This window comes from Ustilago hordei (assembly GCF_900519145.1).
Source record: "Ustilago hordei strain Uho2 genome assembly, contig: UHO2_contig_04, whole genome shotgun sequence".
NCBI classification, from domain to species: domain Eukaryota; kingdom Fungi; phylum Basidiomycota; class Ustilaginomycetes; order Ustilaginales; family Ustilaginaceae; genus Ustilago; species Ustilago hordei.
In genome coordinates, this window is record NW_024545261.1 from 71,783 (window position 1) to 98,975 (window position 27,193).

Consider the following 27,193-nt stretch of genomic DNA (forward strand, 5'->3'; position numbering starts at 1 on the left):
TGAGTGCGGTGGGGCTGGCATGTGAATGTCAACGTTCTCTAGCGCTGGAATGCTGAATTTGAGTTGAAGTATGTGGTACCTCGGCGATTGATGCATGCAAATGCAGCATTCGCTGAGCCCACATGACCAATCACCAATGTCACTCACTCAGATTCAGTGCATTGCTTGGGCCAATTGCCAAGCCCCAAGATGCTGGTCACAATGCAGCTGGTGTCTTCTCCCTTGACTTTTCATTCACTCCTTCATGTTCCCACCCTATTAGTCCTTAGCTTTGCACACACACATGAGGAGGATTGAGACATATATAAACACTTGCCTCATCATGTATTTAGGAATGAAGAACTATCACAATTGATACTTGTGATCACTGACTTTGATGCACTCCCAATTGACCTTGATGACACCCTTTAACTGATTAAGAGTCTGACTGTTCTTGCCACATGATCCTCAACACCATGCCTCTGCAACCCAATGATCTGCATTCCACCAATGACCCCTCACTTGAGGAACCCTCTGACAATCAGACTTAAATGATTCTGGTACCTGCAGAACATCAAAGAACCACTGAATCCAACTCCAAATCCTCTGATAACTCTGACAGCAACAACAGCAAACCAAATGAACCTCTGTTCAATCTTAACAACATCAACAAAATGAATATCAACACCCTCCAGAACATTGTCACACAATCCACCCTATGCAAACAAGCCAAGACCTCCTCATATAGGCTACCTTCCAAGTGCCATGGTTTCCTTCAAGAAGTAACCCAACTCAATGATGCACTAAAGGATATGCCCAAACTAACCACAAAGAATTGGTATGCCTGGAACCCTTGCTTCTGGGACATATTGGCCTCATGGTCCCCAGCTCTTAAGCATCTCGATGGCACCACCAAGCTGGGTGATAAGAAGTATGACTGAAAACTAGATGCAAAACTTTGTACAATCATCCAGAGCAATGCCAAGCTCATCAGTCAGGTTGTATGAACTATTTGTTCATACAACCTGCTAATACCAAATCATGGAGGACTCACGAATTATATGCCTGACTCAAGAAGGACCTCACCAAGATGGAGCACATTGCTGAATTGACTCTCCTCTATGAGGCCAGACAGATCTGGATGTTTAATGCAGGCATCCAAAAATTCTCTGCCAACCTGAACAAGCATTGGGCCAAGGCTGAAGCAATGGGTTTCAACCTCATGAGAGTCCTCAAAATCAAAACCCTCATCAATCAGGCAAGACTCATGACTGCTTACAATACCTGCATCATGAACCTGCAAGATAATGGCTGAGGAATGGATTACAATGTGATTTGTGCAGCCCTGTTCAAATGACAAGATGACATGGTGATGAAACCAAGCCATAGGACCAATGGCAAGATCACACAAGCTTTCATTGCAAATGGACAAATCATGAATCAAGATGCATATAGCATGGGAAAACCAGGTCCCAATGGTCATCAAAGATGCTATTACTGTCAGGGGGAGAACCACATCAGTCAGTTCTGCCCTAAGAACCCAAACAGCAAATCTCAAAACAACAACAATACCAACCCTGCCCCTGGATTGAGGAACAACCAAACACCTGCCTAGGAAATCTGGTGCACCATCGCATCAGCATATCACACCCCCTTGAGGCAACTACCCAATACATGGGTTATAGACTCAGGGGCAACTGAGCACATTACAAATGACAATACAATCCTTATTTTCCCATCTCCATGCACCAGAATTGTGAAAACTGCTGGTGGAATGCTAATTGGAATCAAGGCTAGGGGTCAAGCCATTGTCAATGTTGATGGATTCAAAGTATATCTCAACAATGTACTTTATGTTCCAGAAGCAAGCATAAATCTAATGTCAGTGCGAGCCCTAACATCCAATGGTGTATGTGTGATGTTCAATTCAGATAATGCACACCTCATGTGGCCTAATGGTCATGAGGTGAAAGGATATACCAATACCTGTATGAGGCATTGGGAAACCCACCCAACAAAGTCAGAAGCCCTTATATCAATGATAGACAACAAAATGAAAGAACTACCAGAACAACTCAAAATTGAAGAGCCACCAAAACCACGAAGTTTCACCAGGGACTTCATTCACAAACAATGTGGTCACCCTGGCCACAACAAAAGCAGAATGATAGAAAACATGTACAACATCAAGATTAGACCATATGAATGTCAAGATTGTATGGTGAGCAAGTCAATGAAAGCACAAATGGGACAAGGCAGTGGCAAATGTGCCAAGCATCCATTAGAACTTATACATGTTGACTTGGCGACACACTTCTTGACAAAAACAAAATTCACCTCCATATTGGTGGCAGTAGATGACACATCCAGTTTCACTTATGACAAGCCTCTATGTTCAAAGGCTGATGTGCTGCAAGTATTGAAAGAATGGGTCAACTATGCCAAAACTCAAACTGGACACAAACTCAAGGCTCTCCAATCCAATAATGGAACAGAATGGATCAATGCAAATGTGATCACATGGCAGAATGACACAGGATTTCAATGGCAGAAGACATCGACATACAACAGCAAGCAAAATGGAAAGGCAGAATGAACTATAAGAACAATCAAAAACATGATGATGGCAATGATGTGATCTCATAGCCTACCTCAGACTTTCTGGCCATTTGCAGTTGAAGTGGCAGTTTTCATGAAGAACTTGATACCTAATGTCCAAGGTTGCATTCCATAGCCTAAGATGAAAAGGAAAAAGCTTGACAACCTGGCTATACCTGCCATATTTGTCAGATATGATGAGGAGCACAAGGGGTGGAAGTTCATATCCCCAAAACACAATCTGACAGTTTTTTGGTCCAATGCAGCTAAATTCCTGGAGAATAAGTCATGGGATGAACATACAGAAGTGATACCAGGTTACAACATGGACCCTGAGTACCACACAGAGGATATTGAAGATATATGATACACTGAGCAAGACATCCATGATGAGGAACAACGAGGACTAATTGAAGATATAAATCAACTGGATGATGAAAGTAGCTGTCACAGGGTCAGCAGGCCAGCGCAAGAGAGTGTGCCAAATTGATCAATGGCAGTCATGGGAAAGTCATGCAATGGAGCAATGTATGAAGGGGGCACAATGGATCAATATATGAAGGGCATGCCAGATTGATCAGTGCCAAACCATCAGGGATCAATGAGATTAATCAGGCTGGCAGCACATATGAATTATGAGATCGATCGAACCCTGGGTTCCAGATTAATCTCATTGGGGATCAGTCAGAATCAGTCAGATCAGTATGCTTCAACAAGTCAGCCAATATGAGCAAGTACTAGGAGCTGTGTTGAAGTGACCACATGACCAAGGGGTTTGGTCACATGGTTCAACAAGTGGCTAAAGGGATTCACAAGACAAAGTCAAGAAGGAGCTGTGCCAAAGTGACCACATGACCAAGGGGTTTGGTCATGAGGTTCAAAAAGTGGCTAAAGAGATTCACAAGATAAAGTCAAGAAGGAGCTGTGTCAAAAGGGGGCATCACACATCATCAGGCAGATGGAGAGCATGAAGGCAAGAGGGCAGTGTTGCATAACCCTTACACTGTGCAAATGGTAGGGGTGCAGTATCAATGGGATTGATGCCAGCAGGACAAGACAGTGCCTAACAGGGGACAAAGGCCCCTCAAGAGGAGCAGGATAGGTGTTGAGGGAAACACCAACCAGATGCATAAATACTCTCATTCTACCATAGTGTCATGGGCCTGAATGCGCAGGAAGCAGGAAGGCCGTAGGTTCATAAGGAGGGAGCACAGGTATCAGGGGATCAGGCCGATCTACAGATGGGTCGGCTATAGCATGGTTGTAGTACAGTCTCCATGGGGACCATGGGCAAGGAGGTCCAGATCCACATGCAAAGGAGGATCAGGCCCATATGCAAGGAGGACCAAGTGCATATGCAAGGAGGGCCAAGCACCACCAAGAGGAGGACCAAGCTCAAGGAGCATGCAGACAGGTACTACTCAGGGGCTCGAGAAATAAGGGTCAAAGGAACCGTTGCCAGTCAAAGGAGGAGGAGCAGTGTATAGGAGACTGGCAAGCAGGTCCTGAGGAGGAGGAGCAGTATCGAAGGGGTCGACACAGCTCAAGAGGCACAGGAGTGTTAAGGGGGCCCCCTGTACAGTACTCAACAAAGAGGGTACTCTCTGGAGAGAGAGCAGGAGCAGTATCGCTGGCAACACTGTGAAGAGGTATATAACCATACCTTCTTGTCATCAGAGGTTGAGTGGATCCTCATCCACTCTACTCACCATACAACTAGTACTACTTCAGCATATAAGTATTCATTAGTTATTGTCAGCATAGTAGCAATCTATCAAGGTTGCTCCTCATTGTAGTGCATGTGTTGTATCCCCACTCACTGACATCTGAATGTGGTTCATAGCAAACCAGTGGTCTGGATTAAGATAGAACCAAAGGCAGTAGTCCACTGCAGTCCAGGGATCACCTCAAGCGATAGTCGACACACTGGACACTCGTGTCAACGCCAACAACCTTATCACCAACACCATCAACCTCATCATCAACAAGACCACTCACACCAGACCTTGGTGTCATCACAACCTTCATATTGATATTGATCATGCCACGCTACCCCTGAATGGAGTGTCCACAGAGGTTAGCCGAAACCTACAATAGCATACAACATTCATATCGAATGCCACTAGCTGTTCCACAACTCGATAGTTGCTGACCAACACAACTCACCGAGATTGGTATAGAGACAATAGCTGTTGCACAACTTGATAGTCACCGAATGACGAGCAGACCAGGTTTCAGGCGTGCAACCCCTGACACATAGCATATGAGTGGATCCCCATCCACTCTTTAATATTCTTACTTACTCTATCTACTTACTCAGTTACGTACCATTGCAATAGCAGTGCTCTTGCAACAACTCTCAATGTGTGTGTTGTATCACTGTTAGTTGACAACTGTAGGCAATGTTCTTCAACACTTGCAGTCCAGTGCCCTTACTGTAGGCAGTGTTCTTCAACACTTGTGGTCCAGTCCCTTGCTGTAGGCAGTGTTGCTTGACACCTGTGGTCCAGTCAGTTATTGTAGGTGGTGAATCACACCTGTGGTCCAGTAACTCCCATCCTCTGTAGGCAATTAGCATATCATGGTCCAGACAACATCCAAGAGCATTATCAACAGTACTATGAACACTCATACTGTAGGAGAGGGTGTTTCACTCACTCACCAATGACCAGTGTCCATGCCATGCAACCTCTGAATGGAGTGTTCAAGGCAGTCAGTCAAGACTTACCAGGCAGCAACGTTTGGTTACATTTAGGCGAAACATACTGAGTAGACCTTACTCAATCAAACTCAATATAACACCCCAAAGCAAAGTCTCTCTCTCTGGCGTGCGACCGCTTACAGTAGCCAAATAACCCAGGAAGATCAACACACACTCGTAATGACCACGGTATCAACAGAAACAGCAAATAGTGACAGCGCTCATATGACTGAACAAGTGCATCTGTGGCTCCACCCAATGATGGTTATGGCAGCTCTCAGGATCTACTGTACATTTACCTCCACCAGGGGAACTGTATTGGTTCCAACAAAAACTTCACCATCAAGGCAAAATGCCGGGATTGTCACACATTGTATGCCACAAGATGAGTGCAAACCTGGCCAGTGCTGTAAATCTGAAACCAACAGTAAAGGAGGCACTTGCAGGACCAGACCAATCTCATTGGCATGAAGCAATCCATGCCAAGCTGGAGGGTCTCAAAAGCATGAACATCTGGAAAGTCATTGACATGCCACCGAAAGCCCACCTCATTGACTTGAAGCTAGTACTCAATGTCAAAACAGATGCAAATGGGGTACCATACAAATTCAAAGTGCAACTCTGTGCTTGAGGGTTCTCACAGAGGGAGGGTGTGGACTATATGGAGATCTTTGCACTGGTGGTACCTAGAGATGCAATCTGGATGATACTAGTAATAGCAGCTAAACTTGATTGGGAACTGGATTCGATAGATGTTAAACAAGCATACATCAACACAAGGCTAGAGCACAACATCTATCTCAAACCACCTGAAGGTACAAACACCCTGTCAGGGGTCTCGCGCCTGAAACCCAGGTCGGTCTGTTGAGATACTCGGTGACTATCAAACTGTGTGACAGCTATTTTCTCGGTACCAGTCTCGACAAGCTAGTTGCTCGGCGACTATCAAGTTGCGCAGTGACAGCAGGTGGCATTCATTGTATATACTGTCATAGGTTTCGGCTGACCTCTGTGGACACTCCATTCAGGGGTAGCTTGGCATGATCAATAACAATACATAGGTTATGATGACACCAAGGTCTGGTGTGAGTGTTGATGATGATGAGGTTGATGGTGTTGGTGATAAGGTCAGTGAGTGTTGATGTTAATGAGGTTGATGGTGTTGGTGATAAGGTTGGTGGCATCAACATGAGTGTCCAGTGTGTTGACTTGATGCTTGAAGTGATCCCTGGACTGCAGTGGACTACTGCCTTTGGTTCTATCTTAATCTGGACCACTGACCTGCTATGGGTTGCCTTTGGATGTCAGGTAGTGGTGATACAACACATGCACTATGATGAGGAGCAACCTTGATAGATTGCTGCTATGCTGACTGAAACTAATATATACTTATGCTGAAGTGATAACTAGTTATGATGTGTGTAGAGTGGATGAGGATCCACTCAACCTTTGATGACAAGCAAGTATGGTTATATACCTCTTCACAGCGTTGCCAGCGACGCTGCTCCTGCTCTCTCTCCAGAGAGTACCTTCTTCATCGAGTACTGAACAGGGGACTTCTCTAGCACTGCTCCTCCTCCTTGCTATCCTGCTTGCTTGGCACCCCTGTGCCTCTTGAGCTGTGTCAACTCCTTTGACACTGTTCCTCCTCCTCAGGACCTGCTTGCCAGTTCCCTATACACTGCTCCTTCTCCTTTGACCGGTGATGGTTCCTTTGACTCTTGTCTCTCGAGCCCCTGAGTGGTAACCATCTGCATGCTCCTTGAGCTTGGTCCTCTTCGTGGCTGTGCCTCCTCGCATATGGGCTCAGTGCTCCTTTGCATGTGAGTCTGTAGGAGTCCAAGGTCTCCATGGAGACTGCACTATGACCATGCTCTCTACTGGTATCGACTAGATCTCCAATACCTGTGCTCCTTCCATATGAACCAGTGACCCTCCTGCTTCTTGAGCATTCAGGCCCATGACACCCCCCCCTGGGAAAGGCGTATAAGCTGCTCAAGAGCCTCTATGGCCTCAAGCAATCTGGACGAGAATGGTACAAGGAAATGGACTCTCACCTGTGACACATGGGATTCTTTTCAGTCCAGGGAGCACTGTGTGTATATTCAAGAGGAGCAGGGCAGGAAGAGGTTATTATTGTCATGTACATGGATGACATGCTTGTTATGGCCCCATGTAGGTTGCAGGTAGATGAAGTGAAACAAGCAATTCTCAACAAATGGAAAATTGAGGACAATGGTCCAGTGATGGAGTTCTTGAAGATTAAGATTACAAGGGACTGAATGAAATGGACTATGGATCTGGACCAATGGGCATATATCAAGGAAATTGTTAAGGAATGGATAGAGCCTGATGACAAAATCTGGATACCAATGATGACCACTCCCATGAAGGCAACTGATGAACTCATGCATGACAACAAGCTAAGGGAAACCTACCCTGCACTTGTGGGAAAGTTGCTCTGGGTATCAAACACTGTCTGCCCAGACATCTGCCATGCAGTCAATACACTTGTGCAACCCATGTCTTGACTGACCAAAGAAATGATGCTGGCAGCACTACACATTGTCAAATACCTGAACCAGATTCAAGACAACATACTATGCATTGGCAGAACAGATACCACTGGCAATGCTATCAAAACCTACATGGATGCAAACTGGGCTTCAGATCCCAATGCCAATCAGAAAAGCACTTCAGGTTTGATTGTAAAAGTTTTCAGAAACATTGTTACCTGGAACTCTCACATCCAGAAGTGTGTGGCTAGCTCAGCAGTCAAGGCTGAATATATTGCTGGATCAGCAGCCATTAGGGAAGCTCTATTCCACAGGCATCTTCTCTGTGGACTTGGATTCAGAGACCACACCCCCATCATCTTTACAGACAACACAGGCTGTATTCAAGTGGCAAAGGACCAAGCTATGCATTCCAAATTTAAGCACATCAACACAAAATATCATCTCATCCAAGATCACATACCAGAAGGGGATATCATGATTAGGTATGTTAAAACTGAAGATAACATTGCCGATTTTCTCACAAAGCCTGTTTTGGGGAAACTCCTGTCACATACCTGTACTCACCTTGGAATTGTTAATGCAGGATCATATGGTTGCTCCATTGGCAAGGAGGGGAGTTGAAGTATGTGGTACCTTGGTGATTGATGCATGCAAATGCAGCATTTGCCAAGCCCATAAAACCAATCACCAATGTCACTCACTTGGATTCAGTGCATTGCTCAGGCTGACTGCTGAGCCCCAAGATGCCAGTCACAATGCAGCCAGTGTCTTCTCCCTTGACTTCTCATTCACTCCTTCATGTTCCCACCCTATTAGTCCTTAGCTTTGCACACACACATGAGGAGGATTGAGACATATATAAACACTTGCCTTGTCATGTATTTAGGAATGAAGAACTATCACAATTGATACTTGTGATCACTGACTTCGACGCACTCCCGATTGACCTCCTCGACGCCCTTTAACTATTTGGGTTGAGGTCTGAGGCGCTACCTTCCGAGTTCCGCGACTTGGCCGATACCATCACAGCAACTCATTGCGACTTATCGTCTATGACCGACTCTGCACGGAACGCGCTGCTTGTCGATTACGATCTCACTGCTTTTCGATGTTGAGCTTCGATTGGTGAAAAAAAGTGCTGCCTTTACAATTTAGCTTCCTGCGCCTTGGCTGCTCTCTCAGCCTTGATCTTTCGCTGAGCCAACACCGCCCTCCCCGCGCTACTAGCATTGCTTCTCCCAATCTCGCCATTGATCCATTCGCCCAAGTCCACTAACTTATCCAGATCCGTTCCCGTTTCATAGCCTTCATTGTGCAGCGCAAAGACGACGCTTTCTGTGTCGATGTTGCCTGTCGCGCCTGGTGAGTACGGGCACCCGCCAAGTCCACCTACAGCCGAGTCTACTGTCCTTACACCCAACCTGACCATGTGCAAGACATTAGCCAATCCCGTGTTCATTGTATCGTGACAGTGTGCTGCAAATTGCTCGGGCAAAGCATTGCTGTGTCGAATGGAGGCATTAAGTGCAGCTTCCATGATGGATGGTGTTCCGGCGCCGATTGTATCACCGAGCGAGATTTCGTAGCAGCCCATGTTGAGCAACGCTTTTGAGACACGGCCGACGGCTTCGGGGTCTATGCGGCCTTCATACGGACACCCTGCTACTGTGCTGATATACCCTCTCACTTTCAACCCTGCTTGCTTCGCTCTACTTGTAACCTCCTCGAGCCTCTGCAGAGATTCGTCAATGGAGCAGTTTGTGTTGGCTTTGCAAAAAGATTCAGAAGCGGCGGTGAAGATGGCGATCTCATCCGTCGGTTTCTTCTTCCCTTCATATCCACTAAGTAGCTTGAATAACCCCTCCAAGCCACGCATGTTTGGCACCAGAACAGGGTAGGATTTGGACGAGTCGACTGACATCCCCGAAACCACTTCGGGTGTATCGCCCATCTGAGGAACCCACTTGGGCGAAACGAAAGATCCTGCTTCGATGACCGGAACCCCCGTCTCGGCCAGCCTGCGAATAAGCTCGATCTTAGTTGCGGTGGGGACGATGGCTTTCTCGTTTTGCAGGCCGTCTCTGGGAGAGACTTCGACGATTTTGACAAAGTTTGAGGCTGTGGCTAGAGTTCGGGTTGCGAGGATCGGTCGCTGGAAAGAGGCGTGCAGGGAAGATCTTGAGAGAAGTGATCGGAGCATCTTCGGCGATATCGAGTGTTGAAGATGCAAGAGAGCAGGATCGTTGGGTCTGACAAGAATCGGTGAAGACCTTGAGATCGTGAAGGTGTCTCTACGAGAAATGGAAATTGCGGGGCACCGGCAATGGATTTTCGGGGGAAGTGCGCGTTTCAGCACAGTGACAGCCGACACACCCGACTGAGCCGAAACCACTGAATTGCCTTCGGTATTCGAGCGTCAAGTTCATTTCGCTCAGCTTTCTATCACTTCCAAACCAACGCAATGTAGCTGTGCAGGCGAATGCAGGGTATCGATTGACAACATGTGAAGACCAAGATTACGGTGACAAGAGGGTAACAAAAGGTGATGGCCGAAGAGTTGTCGATGCGCAGTAAGATACAAGTACAGATGCTCAAGCCTAGAACTTAAAGATACAGAATGGGGAAAAAAAGTACGAGGAGTGTGTGTATGTGTCAACGGCCAAACAAACCGGTTAATCATGATTGTAAAAGGACGATGCTCAAGGGATGGCAACGACGATGGTCACAACAACAACAGTGAGGAGCGTGTTGAGTGCCATGATGCGAAGCGCCTTCATCTGCTGTGCTCTACGTACGCGTGCGTCGAGCACACGCTCGGTGCCGACTGCGAAACCGGTACCACGCTGAACTGCAGTCCAGAGCCTCTCTTTCAACGATGCCGGGGTTGGTTCGTCGTAAGCTCGCTTGGGACCAAAGGCGGTAGCGGCAGTAGGACTGACGGCGGTGGTGCTTGTTGCGGCCGACATACGAGACTTGCGGATCGATGGGAGCGCGAACAGAAGCGGTCGGTTGGAGAAAGGCAGGCGAACACTCCTAACAGATGGTGCCGCCCAGGGCGCAATCTCGCGAGGGTCGCGATGAGAGATGGGCATCACGGGTACCGACGAAAGAGCGGCTGGATTCGGAAGTGAAGGCAAGGCATGATCTTGTTTCTTGGTGTCACTCTCAGCGTTTGCTGCGCCTCGAGTGAGCGAGCTGAGTTGGACGTCCTCTTCCATCTGCATTTGCATGCGGCCACTCGACTTGTGGGGAAGCAATGCGTGGGCCAAAGTCTTTTGTCGCGTCGCAGCAGGCGGCGAGGTGTGAGGAGAGCCCGACATACGACCCACCGAACCATCGAGAGGAGCTGTTGGCAGCGTCGCCGAAGTCACTCTGGCTGCCAGTTCCGGGTCGAACAGCAGGGCATCACGAGTCAGAACAGGAGCATCAGAATGATCCTCGGCTCGCTCATTGCCCGATGATGAAACGATGCCGATGCTAAAGTTGAGAAGAGGAACGCGCTTCTGCCTCATCATAGCGGGACCGTTGGGGCTGTTGCCGTTGACAGCAAGGGATTCAGCTTGACCAACATCGTTCAGCGAGTTGCGTGCACGAACAATACTAGGTCGCACCGAAGGCGAAGCATTCAAGTCGAGTGCCGAGTGAGCAGCAGTGAGACGGCCGGATGGATCGGATGCGCCAATCATGACCGAAGGTCGTCGCGGCGTGTGCAAGATGACAGCGGCTGACATGGTAAGAGCGGCATCCTTTTCCATGTAAGTAGGAGACGACAAGGCCGAGGGCGAGGTGATTGAAATGTCGGCGTGCTTCTTGGCTGCAAATGAATTCTCAAACGACACTTTGGTCGAGTAAGGAGCATCAGTGACCTCGGACTTGGAACGCTGTCGGCCCTCTTCCAGGCCGCGCACGTCTGTGCTAGATCGTCGCCGCCTTTGCTTGTCCTTCTTCTGTCCCCTGTTGCCGGTGAGGATGTCAGCGATCTCGGGAGCCATCCAGGGGTTTGTGTTCAACTCGATGTCCATGTCGCGGTCATCGGCGGAGGCTTGCAACTTGGCCAAGTCGAAGCCGACGACATCTTCGCCCGAGTTGCGTGAACGGATCCCTTGACGCTCTCGCTCCTCAGCCTCATCTGGCTCACGGTTGCCGCGCAGGGTGAGCCAGACACAGAGACCGGTGAAGTAGGCAAGTATGTAACCGAGACCAGCGCACCAGACGGGCGCTGTGACGAGACGCCACCATCGGAGGATGTTGCCGGTACCGTTGCCAGCACGTGGGGCAAGAGGCGATGGTGTGACGATGAGCAGGATGGAAAAGACGAGGGCGAGGACTGTGCAGACAACGCCAACCAAGAGACGACCGCGCTTAGTGTTGGGACTGAGATTGCGAGCCACCGAGATGAAGAAGAAGGGAACGACGTGTTGTGACATGTAAGCGTAAACTGCATCAGCGATAGGGCCGAGCACTTGGGGATGTGTGGAAAAGTCGCACTCTGCCAACGAAAGCTGGAGATCGCTTTCGGAGATGAGACCGACGTCAACCATCCATCGAAGGCGGGGCATCTTCTCAACGGCTGAGGAGCCAACGATGCCAGCCGGAGTATCGGCTCCATCGTCAGCAGTGTCGGATGAAGAGATCGAGTCGCGCTTTCGTCGATTCCTACGCGAGCTCGGCAGAACGCAATGGCGACGAGAGCAGAGGTATCGGTGAACGAGGCGGTCGAACTCGACACGGAGTGGCTGCGTCTCTGGCATGAGACCGAGGTCTACTGGTTTGAGGTTCTTGAGCACTTGACGCTTGACGTCCTCAGGGATGTCGGCATCGTCTTGAACTTGTAGCAAGAAGTCAATGGCAGTGAGGTCGGAAGAGACGCATGCCTTGCACTGTTGTCGAACATAAGCGCCGACTGCCGCCTTGCAAGTGGCCGGGTCTGGACTCTTGAGTCGGTCGGACCGCGATTGATCCCTGAACTTGGCGAGGTAGCGCTCATAGGCAACTAGGAAGTCGAGCGCATCGACCTCGTCGTAGTGAAGACGCGGAGCTACCGACTTCTTCTTTGCAAGGTGTGGGGATGGTGGCGAAGCGGTGATGCTGTCGATATTGAGATCAAAGTCGTCGATGGCGGAGCTTTGCATGTCGGAAGCGGGGAAGTAGGATGGCAAACGTTTGTGTGGCTGGCGCTGGAAGTGCAAGAAGGTGCGGAGATCGAGTAGACTGATGGGACGGCAGCTACGGCCGTGGATGACGTCGATGAGGCTAACACCGAAAATGCCCTTCTGCTCGAGTTTGGCGAGATCAGCCATCTTGGAAGGGCCGGCACCTTTGTTGGAGGAAGATTGGAGGAGGAAAGCAGGAGTATGCTGAGCTGGACCTTTGGTGTGGGTGGCGCGACGGCTGTATGCGCAACACTGTGCTCCGTAGCCACAACTTGGTCCACCGCAGCTCTGTGTTGGTGAGGAGGCCGTGGGCTGTTCGGTGTCGGTGAGACAGTCTACACACTCGCCGCGAAGAAAGTTGTTCTTGTTGGGGCCTGCAATGATGTGCCATTCATCTGGTTGAACCCAACCAAAGGTGTTCTCGTCGCGGTTATCAGCGTAGACGTCGTGTTCTGTTGCCAAGCGCCATCTAGAAGCGGATGAGGTGCCTAGAGTGGCACTACCACGACGTTGCGCTGCTGTTGGACTGGAGGCCATTATGATGAAGCGCAAAACCAAGCAGTCGACAGCTGGTGGTGCTTATATGCGGGTGCGGGTCAAGTGGCTGACAAGAATTAATTGGTTGGAGGGATCTGTTCAGCTCCGTGTCATGTTGATGATGGAGGGTGATGATGGATGATTGAAGAGTAGAGGAAAGGTGAAGGCGGTGAGGTATCTATGGTGAAAGGAGTTGAAGCGATTCAAGGGCCTGCACTGGAGGAGGTGGTGGTGTCGCAGCTGCTGGATGTATCGAGACTTGAAAACAGTTCAGAGGTCAAAGGTTGTGATGATGAAGGCGTGCGAGACGAGTGAAGGACGCGGTGGCGGTGATGATGAGTTGGAAGAGAGGGGATGGGATAATGGTACGTTGTGTGGATCGAGGTGCTCAGCAAGGTAAAAGTTGGAAGCTACAGGTGAGTGATGGTAAGCGAGGAAGGCTTGCTGAATGGAATGAATGCAGGTTCAGGTTCAGTCTATTGTGGTTGCTGTTGAGGGAGAGACTGTTGTTGCGGATTTTGACGCTGGCGTAAGGTCGAGCGGCTGCTGGGCTTGAATGGCTGGCAAAGGGGAGACAAGACAGCAGAGGAAGGGTGTGCGATGCAGGTGAAATGTAGAGGCGGTAGGCCGTCTCGGCAAAAAGAGACGGACGAGCTCTGTTTTTGGCAAAGGTTTTGCTTGGGGTTCTCATGTGCGGGGAACCACACGTTCATTGTTCTCCGCATCGCTGCAGGTGCAGGGTGTGAGAAAGTGTCTGACAATACCAGGGAAAAGAGGCAAAGCATTGCAGAACAAGGACGGGAGACAGAAACGAAGCAACGAAACTCGAAAGAAACAGCAGCGCGGCAAAGATGAGGCAGAGCAGAGAAAGGAGAGCCCTGTTTTTTGTCTGGACCAAAGCGGCCTTCTCTGTACACCCTTGTTCAAGTACATTTCCATCGACACAAGCACAAGCACCTCTCGAACACTTCCGTTCGTTCTCTACCAAAGACAAGCAAAGTCGTGGCAAGACCATGAACCATACTCGATGGTTACCAAGAAGCACGATCGCGTATGCAAATGAACAAGGTTCAGACAAAGGAGTGAAGCCACGGTGTTGAGCTGTCAGGTAACGAAGCAAGGCGGTCTTGTGCTTCAACGCCAAATCATCGAATTTGTGCCATCTGCTGCCTGCTTTTCTCAGCCAAAAAAAAAAATCAAAAATCAAAAATCAAAAAAAAAAAAAATCAAATCAATTAAACTACTTGCATTAATTTGACGTCGTTGTAATCGCGTGCACAGTGACGGTGTGTGTGTTTTTGCTTTCTGCAAGATCGCCAAGTTTCGCGGTGTTCGACTCGCTTCCTAGGCCAAATCTCACAGCGCGTATTTCCTACTTGATCTGCCACGAATACAAAAGGGAATTCACCTCGCGCAAAAAGCGTTCCTTACTTGAGCCACAAACAGATTTGACGCGGGAGATGGCCCAAGAAAATCCAATCAGGCACAGTTTGATACCCCCTGACATCGTCACAGCCTTGCGCGTGGGAAATTTGCCAAATCCCAGTGACACACCAAGCAAGCAAGGTATCGAGGCCCGATCGATCGTTCGAAGTCGAGCTGATCGTCGATATTTCCAACCTCATCTTGTTGTGCCAATGTCGAATCTGAATCATCGACGCCAAACAGCCATTGCTTGGACTCTTTGGCTGAGCCAATCGCAACAAGTCGTGGGCAGTCTGAGCCGGCAAGGTAGGACGAGCCAAACACCATCACGAGGCACCACCTCGTCTCCTTAACCGAGGCTCGAGATGGTCATTCGATCCATGTCTCGTCGTCGAATATGTACCTTCCTTGATCATGGAATTGCAACCTGCCAGACACAAAGCTTAATCTCATGTCTCGCTTCTCATTGCATGTCTGTCGGAAGACGGTCAATGGTACAAATCCGAGTTGTGCCTGCAGGTTGGAAGCCCCCCCCCCACAGCTTACAACAAACGAATCCAAACGCAACAGGGTCCAAGATCATCTCAACCGCCGACACCAAGCCACATCTCGCTCCAATTACTTGACACAACAATGATGCAGCTCAGATCGTCATTGTTCGATCGTCATTGTTCGCACTTCACTCCCCTTCCTCCTATACTTAATCGCCTCCTCGTCCCTCTCTTGCACCTTTACTACCATCATACTGTGACATCAGGACATACAACCTTCCCTACAGCATCAAAGCAACACCCTTCCACACACAAACAATTGGCCAAAGATGACCAACACTTCTCCCCGAAAGAGCAGCGCCTTTGCACCCTTCGCAGCAGTGGAGATCCCCTTCTCTTCCATTCCCGCCGCTGGGACACCCGAATATGCCGAGTTTGTCGCCCACTACCTTTCCTCTGCATTTGCTTTCGTTCGCGGCACTCCAGAATGGAACAAGACCAAGGCCTTCAACACCGACATCGGCGGCAATGTCCAATGCAAGATCCTTCCAAGTCAAGTTCAACAACTCGCAAAGAAAGGCTGGCATCTGCGCGAGTCCCAACACGGCCCCGAATATGGCTTGACATTCGAGGACTTTAGAAGGTACCTACGATTTCAGCACCCTACCTTCGAGAGACAGTACATCCAAGACATTACCTTGGTCGAGTGCGTCCACAAGGTCAAGAAGGATGAAACCGAGATTTGGCACAATGCTTGTAAGTTCACTCACCCTTGATAGGGCCTCTATTGCAAGTGAACGGATCGCTGACTGACATATATTCCTCCTTCGCTTTGACAATTCGAGCAATACAGACAAGCTCCCTATCGTCACCGCAGACAGAGACTTTGTCCAGATGCTTCTCACCATCGACCTTCCACCTCATCCTGAGCCATTCTCCGAAGCACACCAAGCCGCCACTCTCGCTTGGGTCCGTGACCCTAGCCGCACCATCGACCCTCCTTCCGCCTCCACCGAACCTGCGTATCGCTCCTTCTTAGTCCTCCAAATCCCTATCTCCCACCCCGACTATCCACAAAAGCTACCCAAAGTTCGCGCGGTCTACTCGTCCTTCGAAGCTGTATTTGAAGCTCCGGCTGCAGATGAGCAAGGAGCAAAGGCGGTGAACTGGAAGATGGCCGTTCAATCAGACACGAGAGGAAGGATTCCAACAATGATGCAAGAGATGGCTATGCCCGGTGAGATCGCACACGACGTTCACGCCTTTATCGGTTGGGCGAACAAGTACAAGGCTGAGAACCCCCCTGCGGCTAACAACTGATCAACACGACAATTCATTCTAGACTCTGTTCTCTTTCATGCTTTCGCTAATGCACATTCGACTCACTCTAAATGTGTCATGCCATTACGTTTGTGCTTTGGGAGGACTAAGACTTCTCATCTAACCCCATCTCCCCCAATCGCTCCTCTATTGCTGCTGGTGGAGGAGGTGGCGGCGTTCCTGGTGATCCCGGCACTCCACCTCTGCTCGGACTACTAGCTCTACTATTGCTACTGCTCGCCGACCTTTTCTGGAACAGCCTCAATGCTGGATGTGCTGATTGACTCCTGTGTTTTCTTCCCTCATCCCGCCCATCCCTGCTCTGAGGTACACTGGTGTATTCATTTCTCGCCTTGTTCCTCCGTTGTCTGAGCTCATTCAATCGGTCCCATTCCCGCTGATAGTCGTTCTGGTTGACGTGGAGATCAGCCAGGACTTCTCGTGCTTGCAGCTCAAACTCGACCTCATCTTCCGCCTCTATTAGCCCGAACCTTGCTGTTTCGTCCGTGGGCGTCGAGCCAGAGTAGCTTCGTGTTGAGGTTCTTCGGTCTTGTCTACCTCTTACATCCGTCATCCCCACTGCTGCTGCTGCGGCATTTGTGCTGGCGCCTGCAAAGCTCGAGCCCGAAGCAGACGGATCATCCGTACTTCCTCTCCTACTCACGATCCTGGACAACGTCGGACTAGAACTTGAGCTCGAGCTTCTGCCTCCCGCACCGATACCACCATTCCTGAGGAGTCTCTGCTGTAATCTATGACTTAGCATCTCTCGCCAGATCTCACTACTAGCCTGGATTTCACTTTCGCTTGCCGCCTGTTGTTCCATCTCCATCAGATGCTCCAAATCTTCTCCGCAAACACATTGAGTGAAGGATTCGTGTTCATTGCGACCGGCCCAGAAGTCTCGTGAGATCTTCGGTACAGGGTTGGCGTCTTCTTCTGTGTAGGATGGAAGTCGCATGGTTTGCCATCGGCAGGCGCAGGAGGGAAGGATGAGACCCCAGGATGCTCGATATGTGCGGACGTCACTGCCGGACGGAAGCGACGGGTCGGAGTACTGGATAGTGAGTTCGAGGGCATGAACCATCCCAATGGCACAGTCGCTCCCAGGTAAGGTCGATGCTCGCGCTTCGGAGTCGTTGGGAATCCGAGCTACCCAGTTGCATTGGCCCAGTTGAGGCAAGGAAGAGTATGCGATGGGATCTGTGGAGCACAAAGGCCCAGAGGCATCAGCTTCATCGTTTCTTGATTGCCTTTGTTGATGCTGTTGCTGCTCCTTGGCGAGTGCGAGAAGTCCATCAAGTCCACCATCATCATGTGCTTGCTGCAAGCACTTCTTGAGCTCTTCGGCCCCTGCTTCAAAGAACACGAATCGCTCTGAAGGCGGATACTCCAAATAGTTCCGTCGCACTCTCGACTTGAGTGTCGTCTGCTGCAACAACGCCAACTTGAGCGAATATAAACGTAGTGTCGGACTTGGACTAGCCAATGAGAACGTGATGCGCAGATATCCTCCTACGGTCAAATGCTGTGTTCGCACACCCAAGAAGATAGGGCCTAAACCTTCTTCCGCCGCTCGATGCACATGATAATATGGCAGGAATCCCGTCGCAGCCACTGTCTGGATGAAGAATAGATTCTTTTCTGCCAAGAGTGTCTTCTTGCCCAACAATCCGGGGAACGTCGCTTTCACCTGTACCTTTTGATGATGCCTTCCATACTTGCATCGTTGGTACGGCGCCGTACTGTGGTCAACACTGAAGGAGACCTCAAATTGATAAGTGGTCCCTGCTTCGAGCTTGAGATCGATAGCGGATGCGATATTCTTCTTGTTGTAGTAAGGTTGATTCTGTTCGAAGCCGCCTTTTGGAAAACCGATTGATTCGTAGCCGACCAAGCTGGCTGTCAGACTAAGGAGTTTCAAGGGAGGATTGTAGCCAGCGGGTATGGTGAGTTGGATGATGATCTGGACGATAGCTGGCTCATGGTCTTCAGGTGTTTCGTTCTCGGAGCAGACCTGAGGGCTGAGAAAGACGTCATTGACGGTCGTGCTGAGGATCTTGAGGTCCATGTTGGCGGAGACCGTTGACTGTATCCGTGCTCAAGCTCGTGGTGAGGATGTCGCTTAGAGATCTCGAGAGCTGTCCAACGACGGTAATCAGCTCCCGATGTCCGCTGGCCTAGCTTTCCTTATAGGCGAAACGGGCGCATGCACGGGGGCCCAGTTTCAGCCAGAGGGGCCGTCGACGGGCCGAACAATGTGGGCCTTGACCGGTCGAGCGGTTGGTGAGATATGAGATAGACAAGGCTAAGCGGTATACTGCTGGTTCGAAGGTAATGTTGGAGATGTAGGAAGATGGAGGCTGAGTAACATTGAGTGTCGACTTGGTTGGCCAGAATCGCTCGTTCATCTCGCGCAATTTTCTAGTGACAATTGACATCATCACTTTTCCCGAAGCGCCGGCAGACCCCAGATCCACGGACACTTTTACGCGAAGAAAGCTGGGCATTAAAAAAAAATCAAAAATCAAAAATCAAAAATCAAAAATCAAAAATCAACAACAGGTGAGTTCGAATTGGCGGCGCGACCAAAGGTTGCCCGATGATCGGGATGACGCTGACGGTGAGGTACGATGCTCTACAGCACACTCAACAGTTCCAGATCGGCACTTGGTCATCCCTTCCGACATCAGCCTGCGCTACTTTTCAAAGCGCTCGCCTTGGTTCCATGCAGCGAGCATCTGCCACTTCATACCGCCGACAAGCACGGTGCTCGACAGGCTGATCTATGAAGCCCATAATGTAATGTCTGAATCGTACGCTTGGGGTTCCCTCGCGCCATTGTTTCGAGATGAGTTGATTTGATTCGGGTCCTTGATCAACTCATCCCAAGAGTGGTCATTGGAAGTAATCCTGTTGACGGATCAGTCAAGTTGACTCGACCGGCTTCGAGCAGGGCTGCAGCAAGGTCGCAGCTTGACCCGCTCATTCATCTGTCCTGTACTTCTATCGTCATCTTCCGACCTGCATGAACAGCCTGCTTCTGTATGTGGATCCCAACACTGAAGCTGGTATTGCCAGTGATAGTGGTTCATGGCAGCCGACGGAAAGGACGAGGCCCTGCATTGTCGTACAGAGGAGTCAACGATGAGAAAGAAGCTTGCACACTCCAAGATTTGTGTTCAAGGTCAGCTGTCAAATGCCAAGACCGCGCTACCATGATCCGACTTTGACCGATCGCTTCTATGCAAGGAGACTTCATGACTTTCGAGTAGGGCGTCCTCTCGTCGTTTGGGCGAATGAAGAGCGGGGTAACACGCGGCGGCTCACGTTATAGCCTTGTCCGCTTCGAAACATTCTTTGCTTCTAAGCCATCTCCAGGCTGAAGAGTGGATCCAGGATGCAAATCTCCCCCACGCACGAAAGTGGTGATCATTGCAAAAGGAGACCCCTGAAAAGTATTGCCGTCTGCTGTGGCATGCTTATTTCAGGCAATATAAGTTCCCATACTCAATCTAGCCTCAGCCCCCATTGTCAAGCGAGCCCACGCTTAGCCAAAGTCGAGCTTCACACTCTATCGCCACTCCCTTGGCGCGAACGACTCTGACCAATGCTTGATGTTACGACCCCGAGCTTGTTCAATCTTCATCTTGCACCTCTTCCCAGGCCAGAGAAGAGCCCGAGCTGGAGCGGCATCGTCGGTTCCCAGTGCGTTGCATACAATGCCAGAGAGCATGTCACGCTGCAGGTGTCATTGTGAGCAGAACGAGCCAGAAGGATGCTGATAGACTAGACTACACCACCATGGCGTCGAAAGAGGGGCAAGAATGAAGGTCCAAGCGGAGATGCAGCACCGAGCCTGCGTTACTGGCTCGATGTTTTTGCAACAGCTCGGCGCGATCCGGCTATACAACCTGCCCAAACAGAGAAGTCTTGGTTTGGAGCTCGATTTACAGGAAGCTTTTACATGCTCCCAGCAACCGAAGAGCCGATGCAGCCTCATACTTCGGATATGCTTTCACTCGTCCTCGCTTGTCAGTCGGCGCAATCGCCATGATCCTTCATTTGGCATCGACCCGTGGTTGTAAGTGCACAGAGCAGGAATGCGCGTTAACGTAGACCGAAGGCCTCTCTGCAGCAAAGAAGCAAGAGGTATAGCATTCATGCGAACTGCTGCGCCCCGCTTGAGCGCTAGCAGAGAAACAGCAGAGGAACAGCCGATCCAAGCGATCCTATCGTCGCTAAGCCAAGCTAATGCTCTCCGTGCAAGTCCGCGTGCGATCGTCCTGTTGGCTGAGGAAGCCTCTTCTGTACCAGAAACGATAGGGGCAGCTTAAAGAGATGCTCCACGCACGAGCTTCAACTACGCTGCCGTGTATAGCGGGAGACGATTCAGTTCGTCACGAGGATAGAAAGGTATAAGATGAGGGACTTTTGAGCAAGTCCCGTCCGCACATCATTCACGATCTTCATCCATCAGGTCACACTTCTGCCACCCCCTAGTACCCAGTTTACTCGCAGTCTCGACCTCTTTTCTCAATTGCCAATCTCAAGATGGTCGGAACCTCCTTCAACGCTCTTGTCGCCGTTCTTGCGGTCGCCTCTTCGATCGTCGCCTCGCCTCTCCCCGTCAAGCGTGCTCCCACCTGGGCTGACCGAAGCACTGCCACCATTTACCCCGGTGTCAACACAAACACTGCCGGTAGCTGCACTTCTAACTTCATCTTCTACCAGGGTGACGAAATCTACATTGGTCAAGCCGCTCACTGTGCTAGCACTGGCGAGTCGACCGACACTGATGGTTGCTCTTCCGGTTCTCTTCCTGAGAATTCGCCAGTAACCATCACTGGTGCTTCTCAGCCTGGTACCCTCGTCTACTCGTCCTGGTTGCGAATGCAGCAGCGTGGTGAGACGGATGCCAATACTTGCGCCTACAACGATTTTGCCCTCGTCCGTATTGACCCTGCGGACCACGACAAGGTCAACCCCACCGTCCCCACTTTCGGTGGTCCCACCGGTCTCCGCACCTCCGATCTCTCTCCTCTCGAGCAGGTCTACAGTTACGGCAACTCGGTCCTCCGTCAAGGCATTACCCTCTTGAGCCCCAAGTTCGGTGTCAACCTTCAGGAGCAGGGTCATGGCTGGTCGCACAACATCGGTACCGTCAGCCCCGGTATCCCTGGTGACAGTGGAAGCGGTTTCTTCGACAAGTCAGGTTTGGCTTTCGGTACTCTTAGCACCCTCCAGTTCGCCCCTCTTCCCGCTTCCAACGGTGTCGGTGACCTCAACAAGGAGCTCTCGTACGCCAGGACCTTCGGAGACTTTGCCGGCGTTCAGCTTGCTACCGGTACCGCTCCTTTCGCCGTTGCCTTGCCAGACCTTTCCACGGGTCTCGTTTCCACCCTTCAGAACCTTCCAGGTGCCTTGGCCAGCGACCAGGGTCTCTTAGGCCTCTAAGCTTTGAACCCCTCCCTCTAGACTCTAGACCTTTCGAACTCTTTCTCCATACTTTCATGTTCCGATTTATACTCTATGCAATAATGAAAATTGGATCGCACGGATCCCGATGACTGGCGATCGGTGAGAGTCGGAGCACGATGTCACTGCTGTTTTAAGACAGACACATGTATACTCAATTGACTAAAGGAATGTGGCGAGAGCCTAGTGCTCTCGGCTTGATATACAGCTCGTGCATAAACTGTCCCATGATTTTACATGTCACCACACATCACTCCAATGCTCAATAGCCATATGTCTGATTGCCACACTGTCTGACATTGTCTGAAAGCTCTGCTTCTTCTCTCCAAGACTGTGTAATTGATATTGACATTACATACAAAAATTGTGCATCAAAAAAGAGCCAAGAAATTTTTTATTGTGGGACAGTTTATGGAGCATGCCACCAAATAGCATCACCACTCCATTCCTGACCTTGTGGGCTTTTGACTACAATGAAACTTGCAATGTAACTTGGTGGGCACCTTCATAAACATCAAAAGTAGTGATGTGAAAAGTTTCAGCTCAATCAGATGATTGTGAGTGATCTGGCAGTGCTTCCAGTTTGATGCCATCATATCTATACCATCATGCCAAAAACCACCCCAGAGAAATGCCAATTGGCACTCTTTCACCTTCAAAATGGGGAAACTACACATTCAGTTGCCAAGCAACTTGGTTTGAGCAAGTCTACTGTGAATCACATCAGCAAAAGCACCTCCACTGATGTTCCAAAGTCAAAGGGGGGCCAGCCGAGAAAACTCCAGCCTCATCATGTTTGCTTCCTGGACCACTATTTTGAGCTCAATTCAACCTCCACAGTCAGGAAAGCATGTCAAGCACTGCAGGATACAATCCAAGTCACAGTTTGCCCAACCACAGTAAGGAAAGCACTGCAATATTGTTGCTACAAAGCATGGAGGTTGGTGAAAAAACCCAAGTGTCACAGGGCCAGCACAGAGATCATAAGCAGACATGCTGCGCAGCCGCCAAAATGTGCTTGGCACACAAGAAGCGGGACTGGTCGAGAGCCAGGGGCTCCAACCAATCTCATCGAGAATGGTCAGATAGCAAGCTGGGGCAAAACCTCATCTTGAGACAGTGGGAACTGGGAAGTTTCACCAAGACTGGCCCAAGATGAAGCAGATCAACTGGTCCCATGATGAGATGAGGATGTCTCACCAAGATTGAAGGGCCAGCCACTGAGAGCAGGGAACGAGAGAACTTGCCACCTGATGAGGTGGGAGGAGACCCCTGAGCACAATGAAGGCAGCATAGGAGGATCGCTGCCTCAGCAAGAGGAGTAAGGGTAGGAAGGGCAGGAAAGTAGTTGGAGCCAGATAGACAAGGGTGGACAGGGAGGCCACACCCCTGTAAGGAGGGAGGCCATGGTGAAGTAGACACGATGGCACAAAGATATATATACACCCTGTCATGGGGCTGGATGCGCAAAAAGCAGGAAGATCCATCAACTCATATGAAGGGAGTGCAGGAATCAAGGAATTGGGCAGATCGTAGGATTTGCAGCAGAATTCATTGAGATCTGTAGTAGAGACAGCTCTATTACAGATCTCACCTAGATCAGTGCAAGCGAAGTTGATATCACGAATCCCACCAGAATCTGCAGTAAGCATGATCATATGGCAGATTCCATGGAGATCAGTGGCAAGGATGATCATTTGGTGTTTTCACATGCGAGGAGGACCAAGCTCTGCCAAGGACAAGGACGGAGCCCAGAGGCATGCAGCTGGTTACCACTCAGGGGTTCACAAGATGAGAGTCAGGAGAACAGTCGCTGGTTAGGAGGAAGGGGAGCTGTGTCACTAACACCAGCATATGGGTCATGAGGAGGAAGAGCTGTGTCGAGGAGGTCGACACACAGCTCAAGAGGGACAGGAGCAGTGCTACAGGGTCCTCTGTATAGTACTCGACAAAGAGGGTACTCTCTGGAGAGAGAGAGCTGGAGCAGTGTCACAGGTGACACTGCAAAGGATGTATAAAAGCATACCTTCTCATCATAAGTGGATGAGTGGATCCTCATCCACTCTACACCATATAACTAGTATTACTTCAAAAGCATAAGTACTCATTAGTTTCAGTCAGCATAGTCTCAATCAAATAGATTGCTTCTCATTGTAGCATGTGTGTTGTATCACCACTCACTGATGTCCAAAGGCAGTTCATAGCAAACCAGTGGTCCAGATAAAGATAGAACCAAAGGCAGTCATCCACTGCAGTCTGGGGATCAGCACAAGCACTTAGTCAACACACTGGACACTCATGTCAACATCACCAGCAATCATATTCACACCAGACCTTGGTGTCAGTACAAGTCCACATCATTATTGATCATGCCGAGCTACCTCTGGACAGAGTGTCCACAGTGGTCAGTCAAAACCTGCAATAGCAAAACCCTTACTGCAGTTCCAAGTGAGAAAAGTGATAGAGACAGCTCTACTACATATTTCGCTGAGAATTGCAATACCACGAGCATTGTCGCATAACTCGACAGGATTTGTAATAGACACGACTCTATTACCGATCTCAGGTTTTGGGTGTGCGACCGCTGACACACCCCTCTGTCATAGTGAATGAGTGGATCCAGTATCCACTCTATTCTTAACTAAACTATACTCTACTGTAACATATACTTAGTTGTTCTGTCACATAGTGCAATTGCAGGCCATTGCTACTAATCCAAGCAGGTGTGTCATATCACCCCTCACTGACATTGTCTGTAGGCAGTAGTTACTGTGGTCCAGATACTCATCTCTCTGAAGGCAGTAATCATACTGTGGTCCAGGCTTCTCTCACCAATTTGCCATTTGATCATCAACACCTCAAACACTTGTGTCAAGTTGACAGATTATCATCCTGTATATTAAGTGTTCTGCAACAAGCAGGAACCAACTGTGCCATGTTACCACTGAACTGAGTGTTCACAGCAGTTAGCCGAAACTCATCAAACCAACAATCCTTCAAGCAGTCTCAGTGAAAGTGGCCAACAGGTGCATACTCAAGAGTGTTCACTGAAACTGGTTGAAATCACCCAAACTGGTAGCTTTCGGGTTCCAGGCACATGACCGCTGACACCAAGCTACTCAAGAGACACCACAAAGCCCATCGCAAATTTGCCAATGAGCACAAGGATATGACTGTTGAGGATTGGAAGAAGGTGGTATGGTTGGACAAGACAAAGATCAACTTCTTCAGACTGGATGGTAAGCAGTTCTGATGGATTAAGAATGCTGGCTTCAACAGCAAGCTTGTCAGGCCAACAGTCAAGTTTGGCAGTGGCTCCATCATGATCTGGGGCTGTATGATGTAGGAAGGGGTGGGAGGTATGTGCTTGGTGCTGGGTTCAATGAATTCAGACCAATACATTGATATCTTGAATGACAAGCTTGTGAAAACAATCTCAGATTTGCAGCTTCAACATGCATACACTGACATCATGTTTCAGCAAGACAATGACCCAAAACACATGTCAAAGAAGACAACAACATGGTTGACAAGCAATAGCATTAAGGTTATGCAATGGCTGGTGCAGTTGCTGGACTTAAACCTGATTGAACACCTCTGGCACCATCTCAAAATGTGACTTTCATGGTATAGTATGATTGCAAAGTCCAGGGATGAACTGCTCAAGAGATGCAAGGCTGAATGGGCAGCAATCACTCCAGAGACATGTAGGAACCTAATAGAGAGTATGCCAGACCACATCAAGGTGGTTCTGAAGGCAAAAGGAGGGAATACAAAGTACTAAGGTGTTGTAGAGGAGTGCTCCATAAACTGTCCCACAATAAAAAATTTCTCAGCTCTTTTTTGAAGCACAGTTTTTGCATGTAATGTCAATATCAATTACACAGTCTTGGAGAGAAGAAGCAGGGCTTTCAGAAGATATCAGACTGTGTAGCAATCAGACATATGGCTATTGAGCATTGGAGTGATGTGTGGTGACATGTAAAATTGTGGGACAGTTTACACGTGAGCTGTATATACATTAGTGTGGCACATGTCGAGTGTGGGAGCATCCTACTTCATGACCTAGCTTGACAACGAGCGGGACTGTGTTGTACCCGATCTCTGGTGAGATTGGCTCGGCTCGATCTCTGATCAGTATGGGAATCAGAAATACAATGGCAGTTTGGTGAAATCATGCTTTGTCTGTCAGGCTGACGAGATTCTCTTGCAGCAATGCTAGCGCCTTGTATCTGTGTGAAAGCGAGTTCTTCTGCTTGGGGTCCATCTCTGCGTATGTCAAACCGGTGCCCTTTATCTCAAGAATCGGGTCCCATCCAAAGTATGTTGGTCCACGTGGAGGAACGATGACACCCTCGGTCTTGCCTTCAAAAAGCTTGACTTCCTCGCCTGGTCCAGCACAGTAGGCGAAGGTGCAAATCGCGGACGCGGTGCGATCTTCGAAGCCGTCAAGCATCTTGTTCAGCCCGTCGTGACCTATTGTTTTCATGAAGTCCTTGATGTAGGGTCCTGGCAGTCCACCGAGCGCATGGAAGCCGAGTGCAGTGTCTTCGGTGATGCAGGGTCCATTGAGGGCTTGCGCTGCAGCTGCGCATTTGGCTTGAGCTACTTTTCGCGTTGATCCTTGAATCTCGGGTAGGTCGAGGTCCTTGTTTGTGAGCTCGTAAGAGAAGTTGGGAGATGCTGCGAAGATCTGCTGAACCTCACGCAGCTTATTGGCGTTGCCTGTGACAAAAGTAAGGGTGGGCTTAGACATGATGGCCGGCCGTATGACAGCGTCTGTATGTGATATGCGGGTAACGATGAGGAGAAGACGATCAGTAGGAGAAAGTTGGAAGAAAGGATGGCAGAAAGGAAGAAAGTGAAATTAAGATTCCTACGCGTTACTCGACTCAGCGTCAACTGACTGCGAAACTTTATTTCCACGGAGAGACGTGACATTTCCGAATTCCGCGATTTTTCATAATCCTGTACTGCCGCTCTCATGACAGC

At 49.5% G+C, this 27,193-nt stretch overlaps 8 protein-coding genes across 8 annotated transcripts; 4 read left to right on the plus strand and 4 right to left on the minus strand.

Annotated features, from left to right (window-relative positions):
• Window positions 1-1,069: 1,069 nt before the first annotated feature.
• Window positions 1,070-1,294, plus strand: UHO2_02349 (uncharacterized protein; the record flags this gene model as incomplete). Its single annotated transcript, XM_041555137.1, has 1 exon — window positions 1,070-1,294. The coding sequence occupies one exon, from the start codon at window positions 1,070-1,072 to the stop codon at window positions 1,292-1,294; it is 225 nt and encodes a 74-aa protein (XP_041411071.1).
• Window positions 1,295-1,424: 130 nt separating this feature from the next.
• On the plus strand, window positions 1,425-2,575 carry UHO2_02350 (uncharacterized protein; the record flags this gene model as incomplete). Its single annotated transcript, XM_041555138.1, has 2 exons — window positions 1,425-1,499; window positions 1,595-2,575. The coding sequence occupies 2 exons, from the start codon at window positions 1,425-1,427 to the stop codon at window positions 2,573-2,575; spliced, it is 1,056 nt and encodes a 351-aa protein (XP_041411072.1).
• Window positions 2,576-8,941: 6,366 nt separating this feature from the next.
• Window positions 8,942-9,997, minus strand: UHO2_02351 (uncharacterized protein; the record flags this gene model as incomplete). The annotated part of the gene is made up of 1 exon (XM_041555139.1): window positions 8,942-9,997. The coding sequence occupies one exon, from the start codon at window positions 9,995-9,997 to the stop codon at window positions 8,942-8,944; it is 1,056 nt and encodes a 351-aa protein (XP_041411073.1).
• A 499-nt stretch (window positions 9,998-10,496) lies between these two features.
• UHO2_02352 (uncharacterized protein) lies at window positions 10,497-13,487 on the minus strand (the record flags this gene model as incomplete). Its single annotated transcript, XM_041555140.1, has 1 exon — window positions 10,497-13,487. The coding sequence occupies one exon, from the start codon at window positions 13,485-13,487 to the stop codon at window positions 10,497-10,499; it is 2,991 nt and encodes a 996-aa protein (XP_041411074.1).
• Window positions 13,488-15,732: 2,245 nt separating this feature from the next.
• UHO2_02353 (uncharacterized protein) lies at window positions 15,733-16,723 on the plus strand (the record flags this gene model as incomplete). Its single annotated transcript, XM_041555141.1, has 2 exons — window positions 15,733-16,159; window positions 16,281-16,723. 2 exons carry the CDS (start codon window positions 15,733-15,735, stop codon window positions 16,721-16,723), a joined length of 870 nt encoding a protein of 289 aa, XP_041411075.1.
• A 106-nt stretch (window positions 16,724-16,829) lies between these two features.
• Window positions 16,830-18,794, minus strand: UHO2_02354 (uncharacterized protein; the record flags this gene model as incomplete). Its single annotated transcript, XM_041555142.1, has 1 exon — window positions 16,830-18,794. One exon carries the CDS (start codon window positions 18,792-18,794, stop codon window positions 16,830-16,832), a length of 1,965 nt encoding a protein of 654 aa, XP_041411076.1.
• A 2,483-nt stretch (window positions 18,795-21,277) lies between these two features.
• Window positions 21,278-22,180, plus strand: UHO2_02355 (uncharacterized protein; the record flags this gene model as incomplete). Its single annotated transcript, XM_041555143.1, has 1 exon — window positions 21,278-22,180. The coding sequence occupies one exon, from the start codon at window positions 21,278-21,280 to the stop codon at window positions 22,178-22,180; it is 903 nt and encodes a 300-aa protein (XP_041411077.1).
• A 4,195-nt stretch (window positions 22,181-26,375) lies between these two features.
• UHO2_02356 (putative HAM1 - protein involved in DNA repair) lies at window positions 26,376-26,957 on the minus strand (the record flags this gene model as incomplete). Its single annotated transcript, XM_041555144.1, has 1 exon — window positions 26,376-26,957. One exon carries the CDS (start codon window positions 26,955-26,957, stop codon window positions 26,376-26,378), a length of 582 nt encoding a protein of 193 aa, XP_041411078.1.
• Window positions 26,958-27,193: the final 236 nt, after the last annotated feature.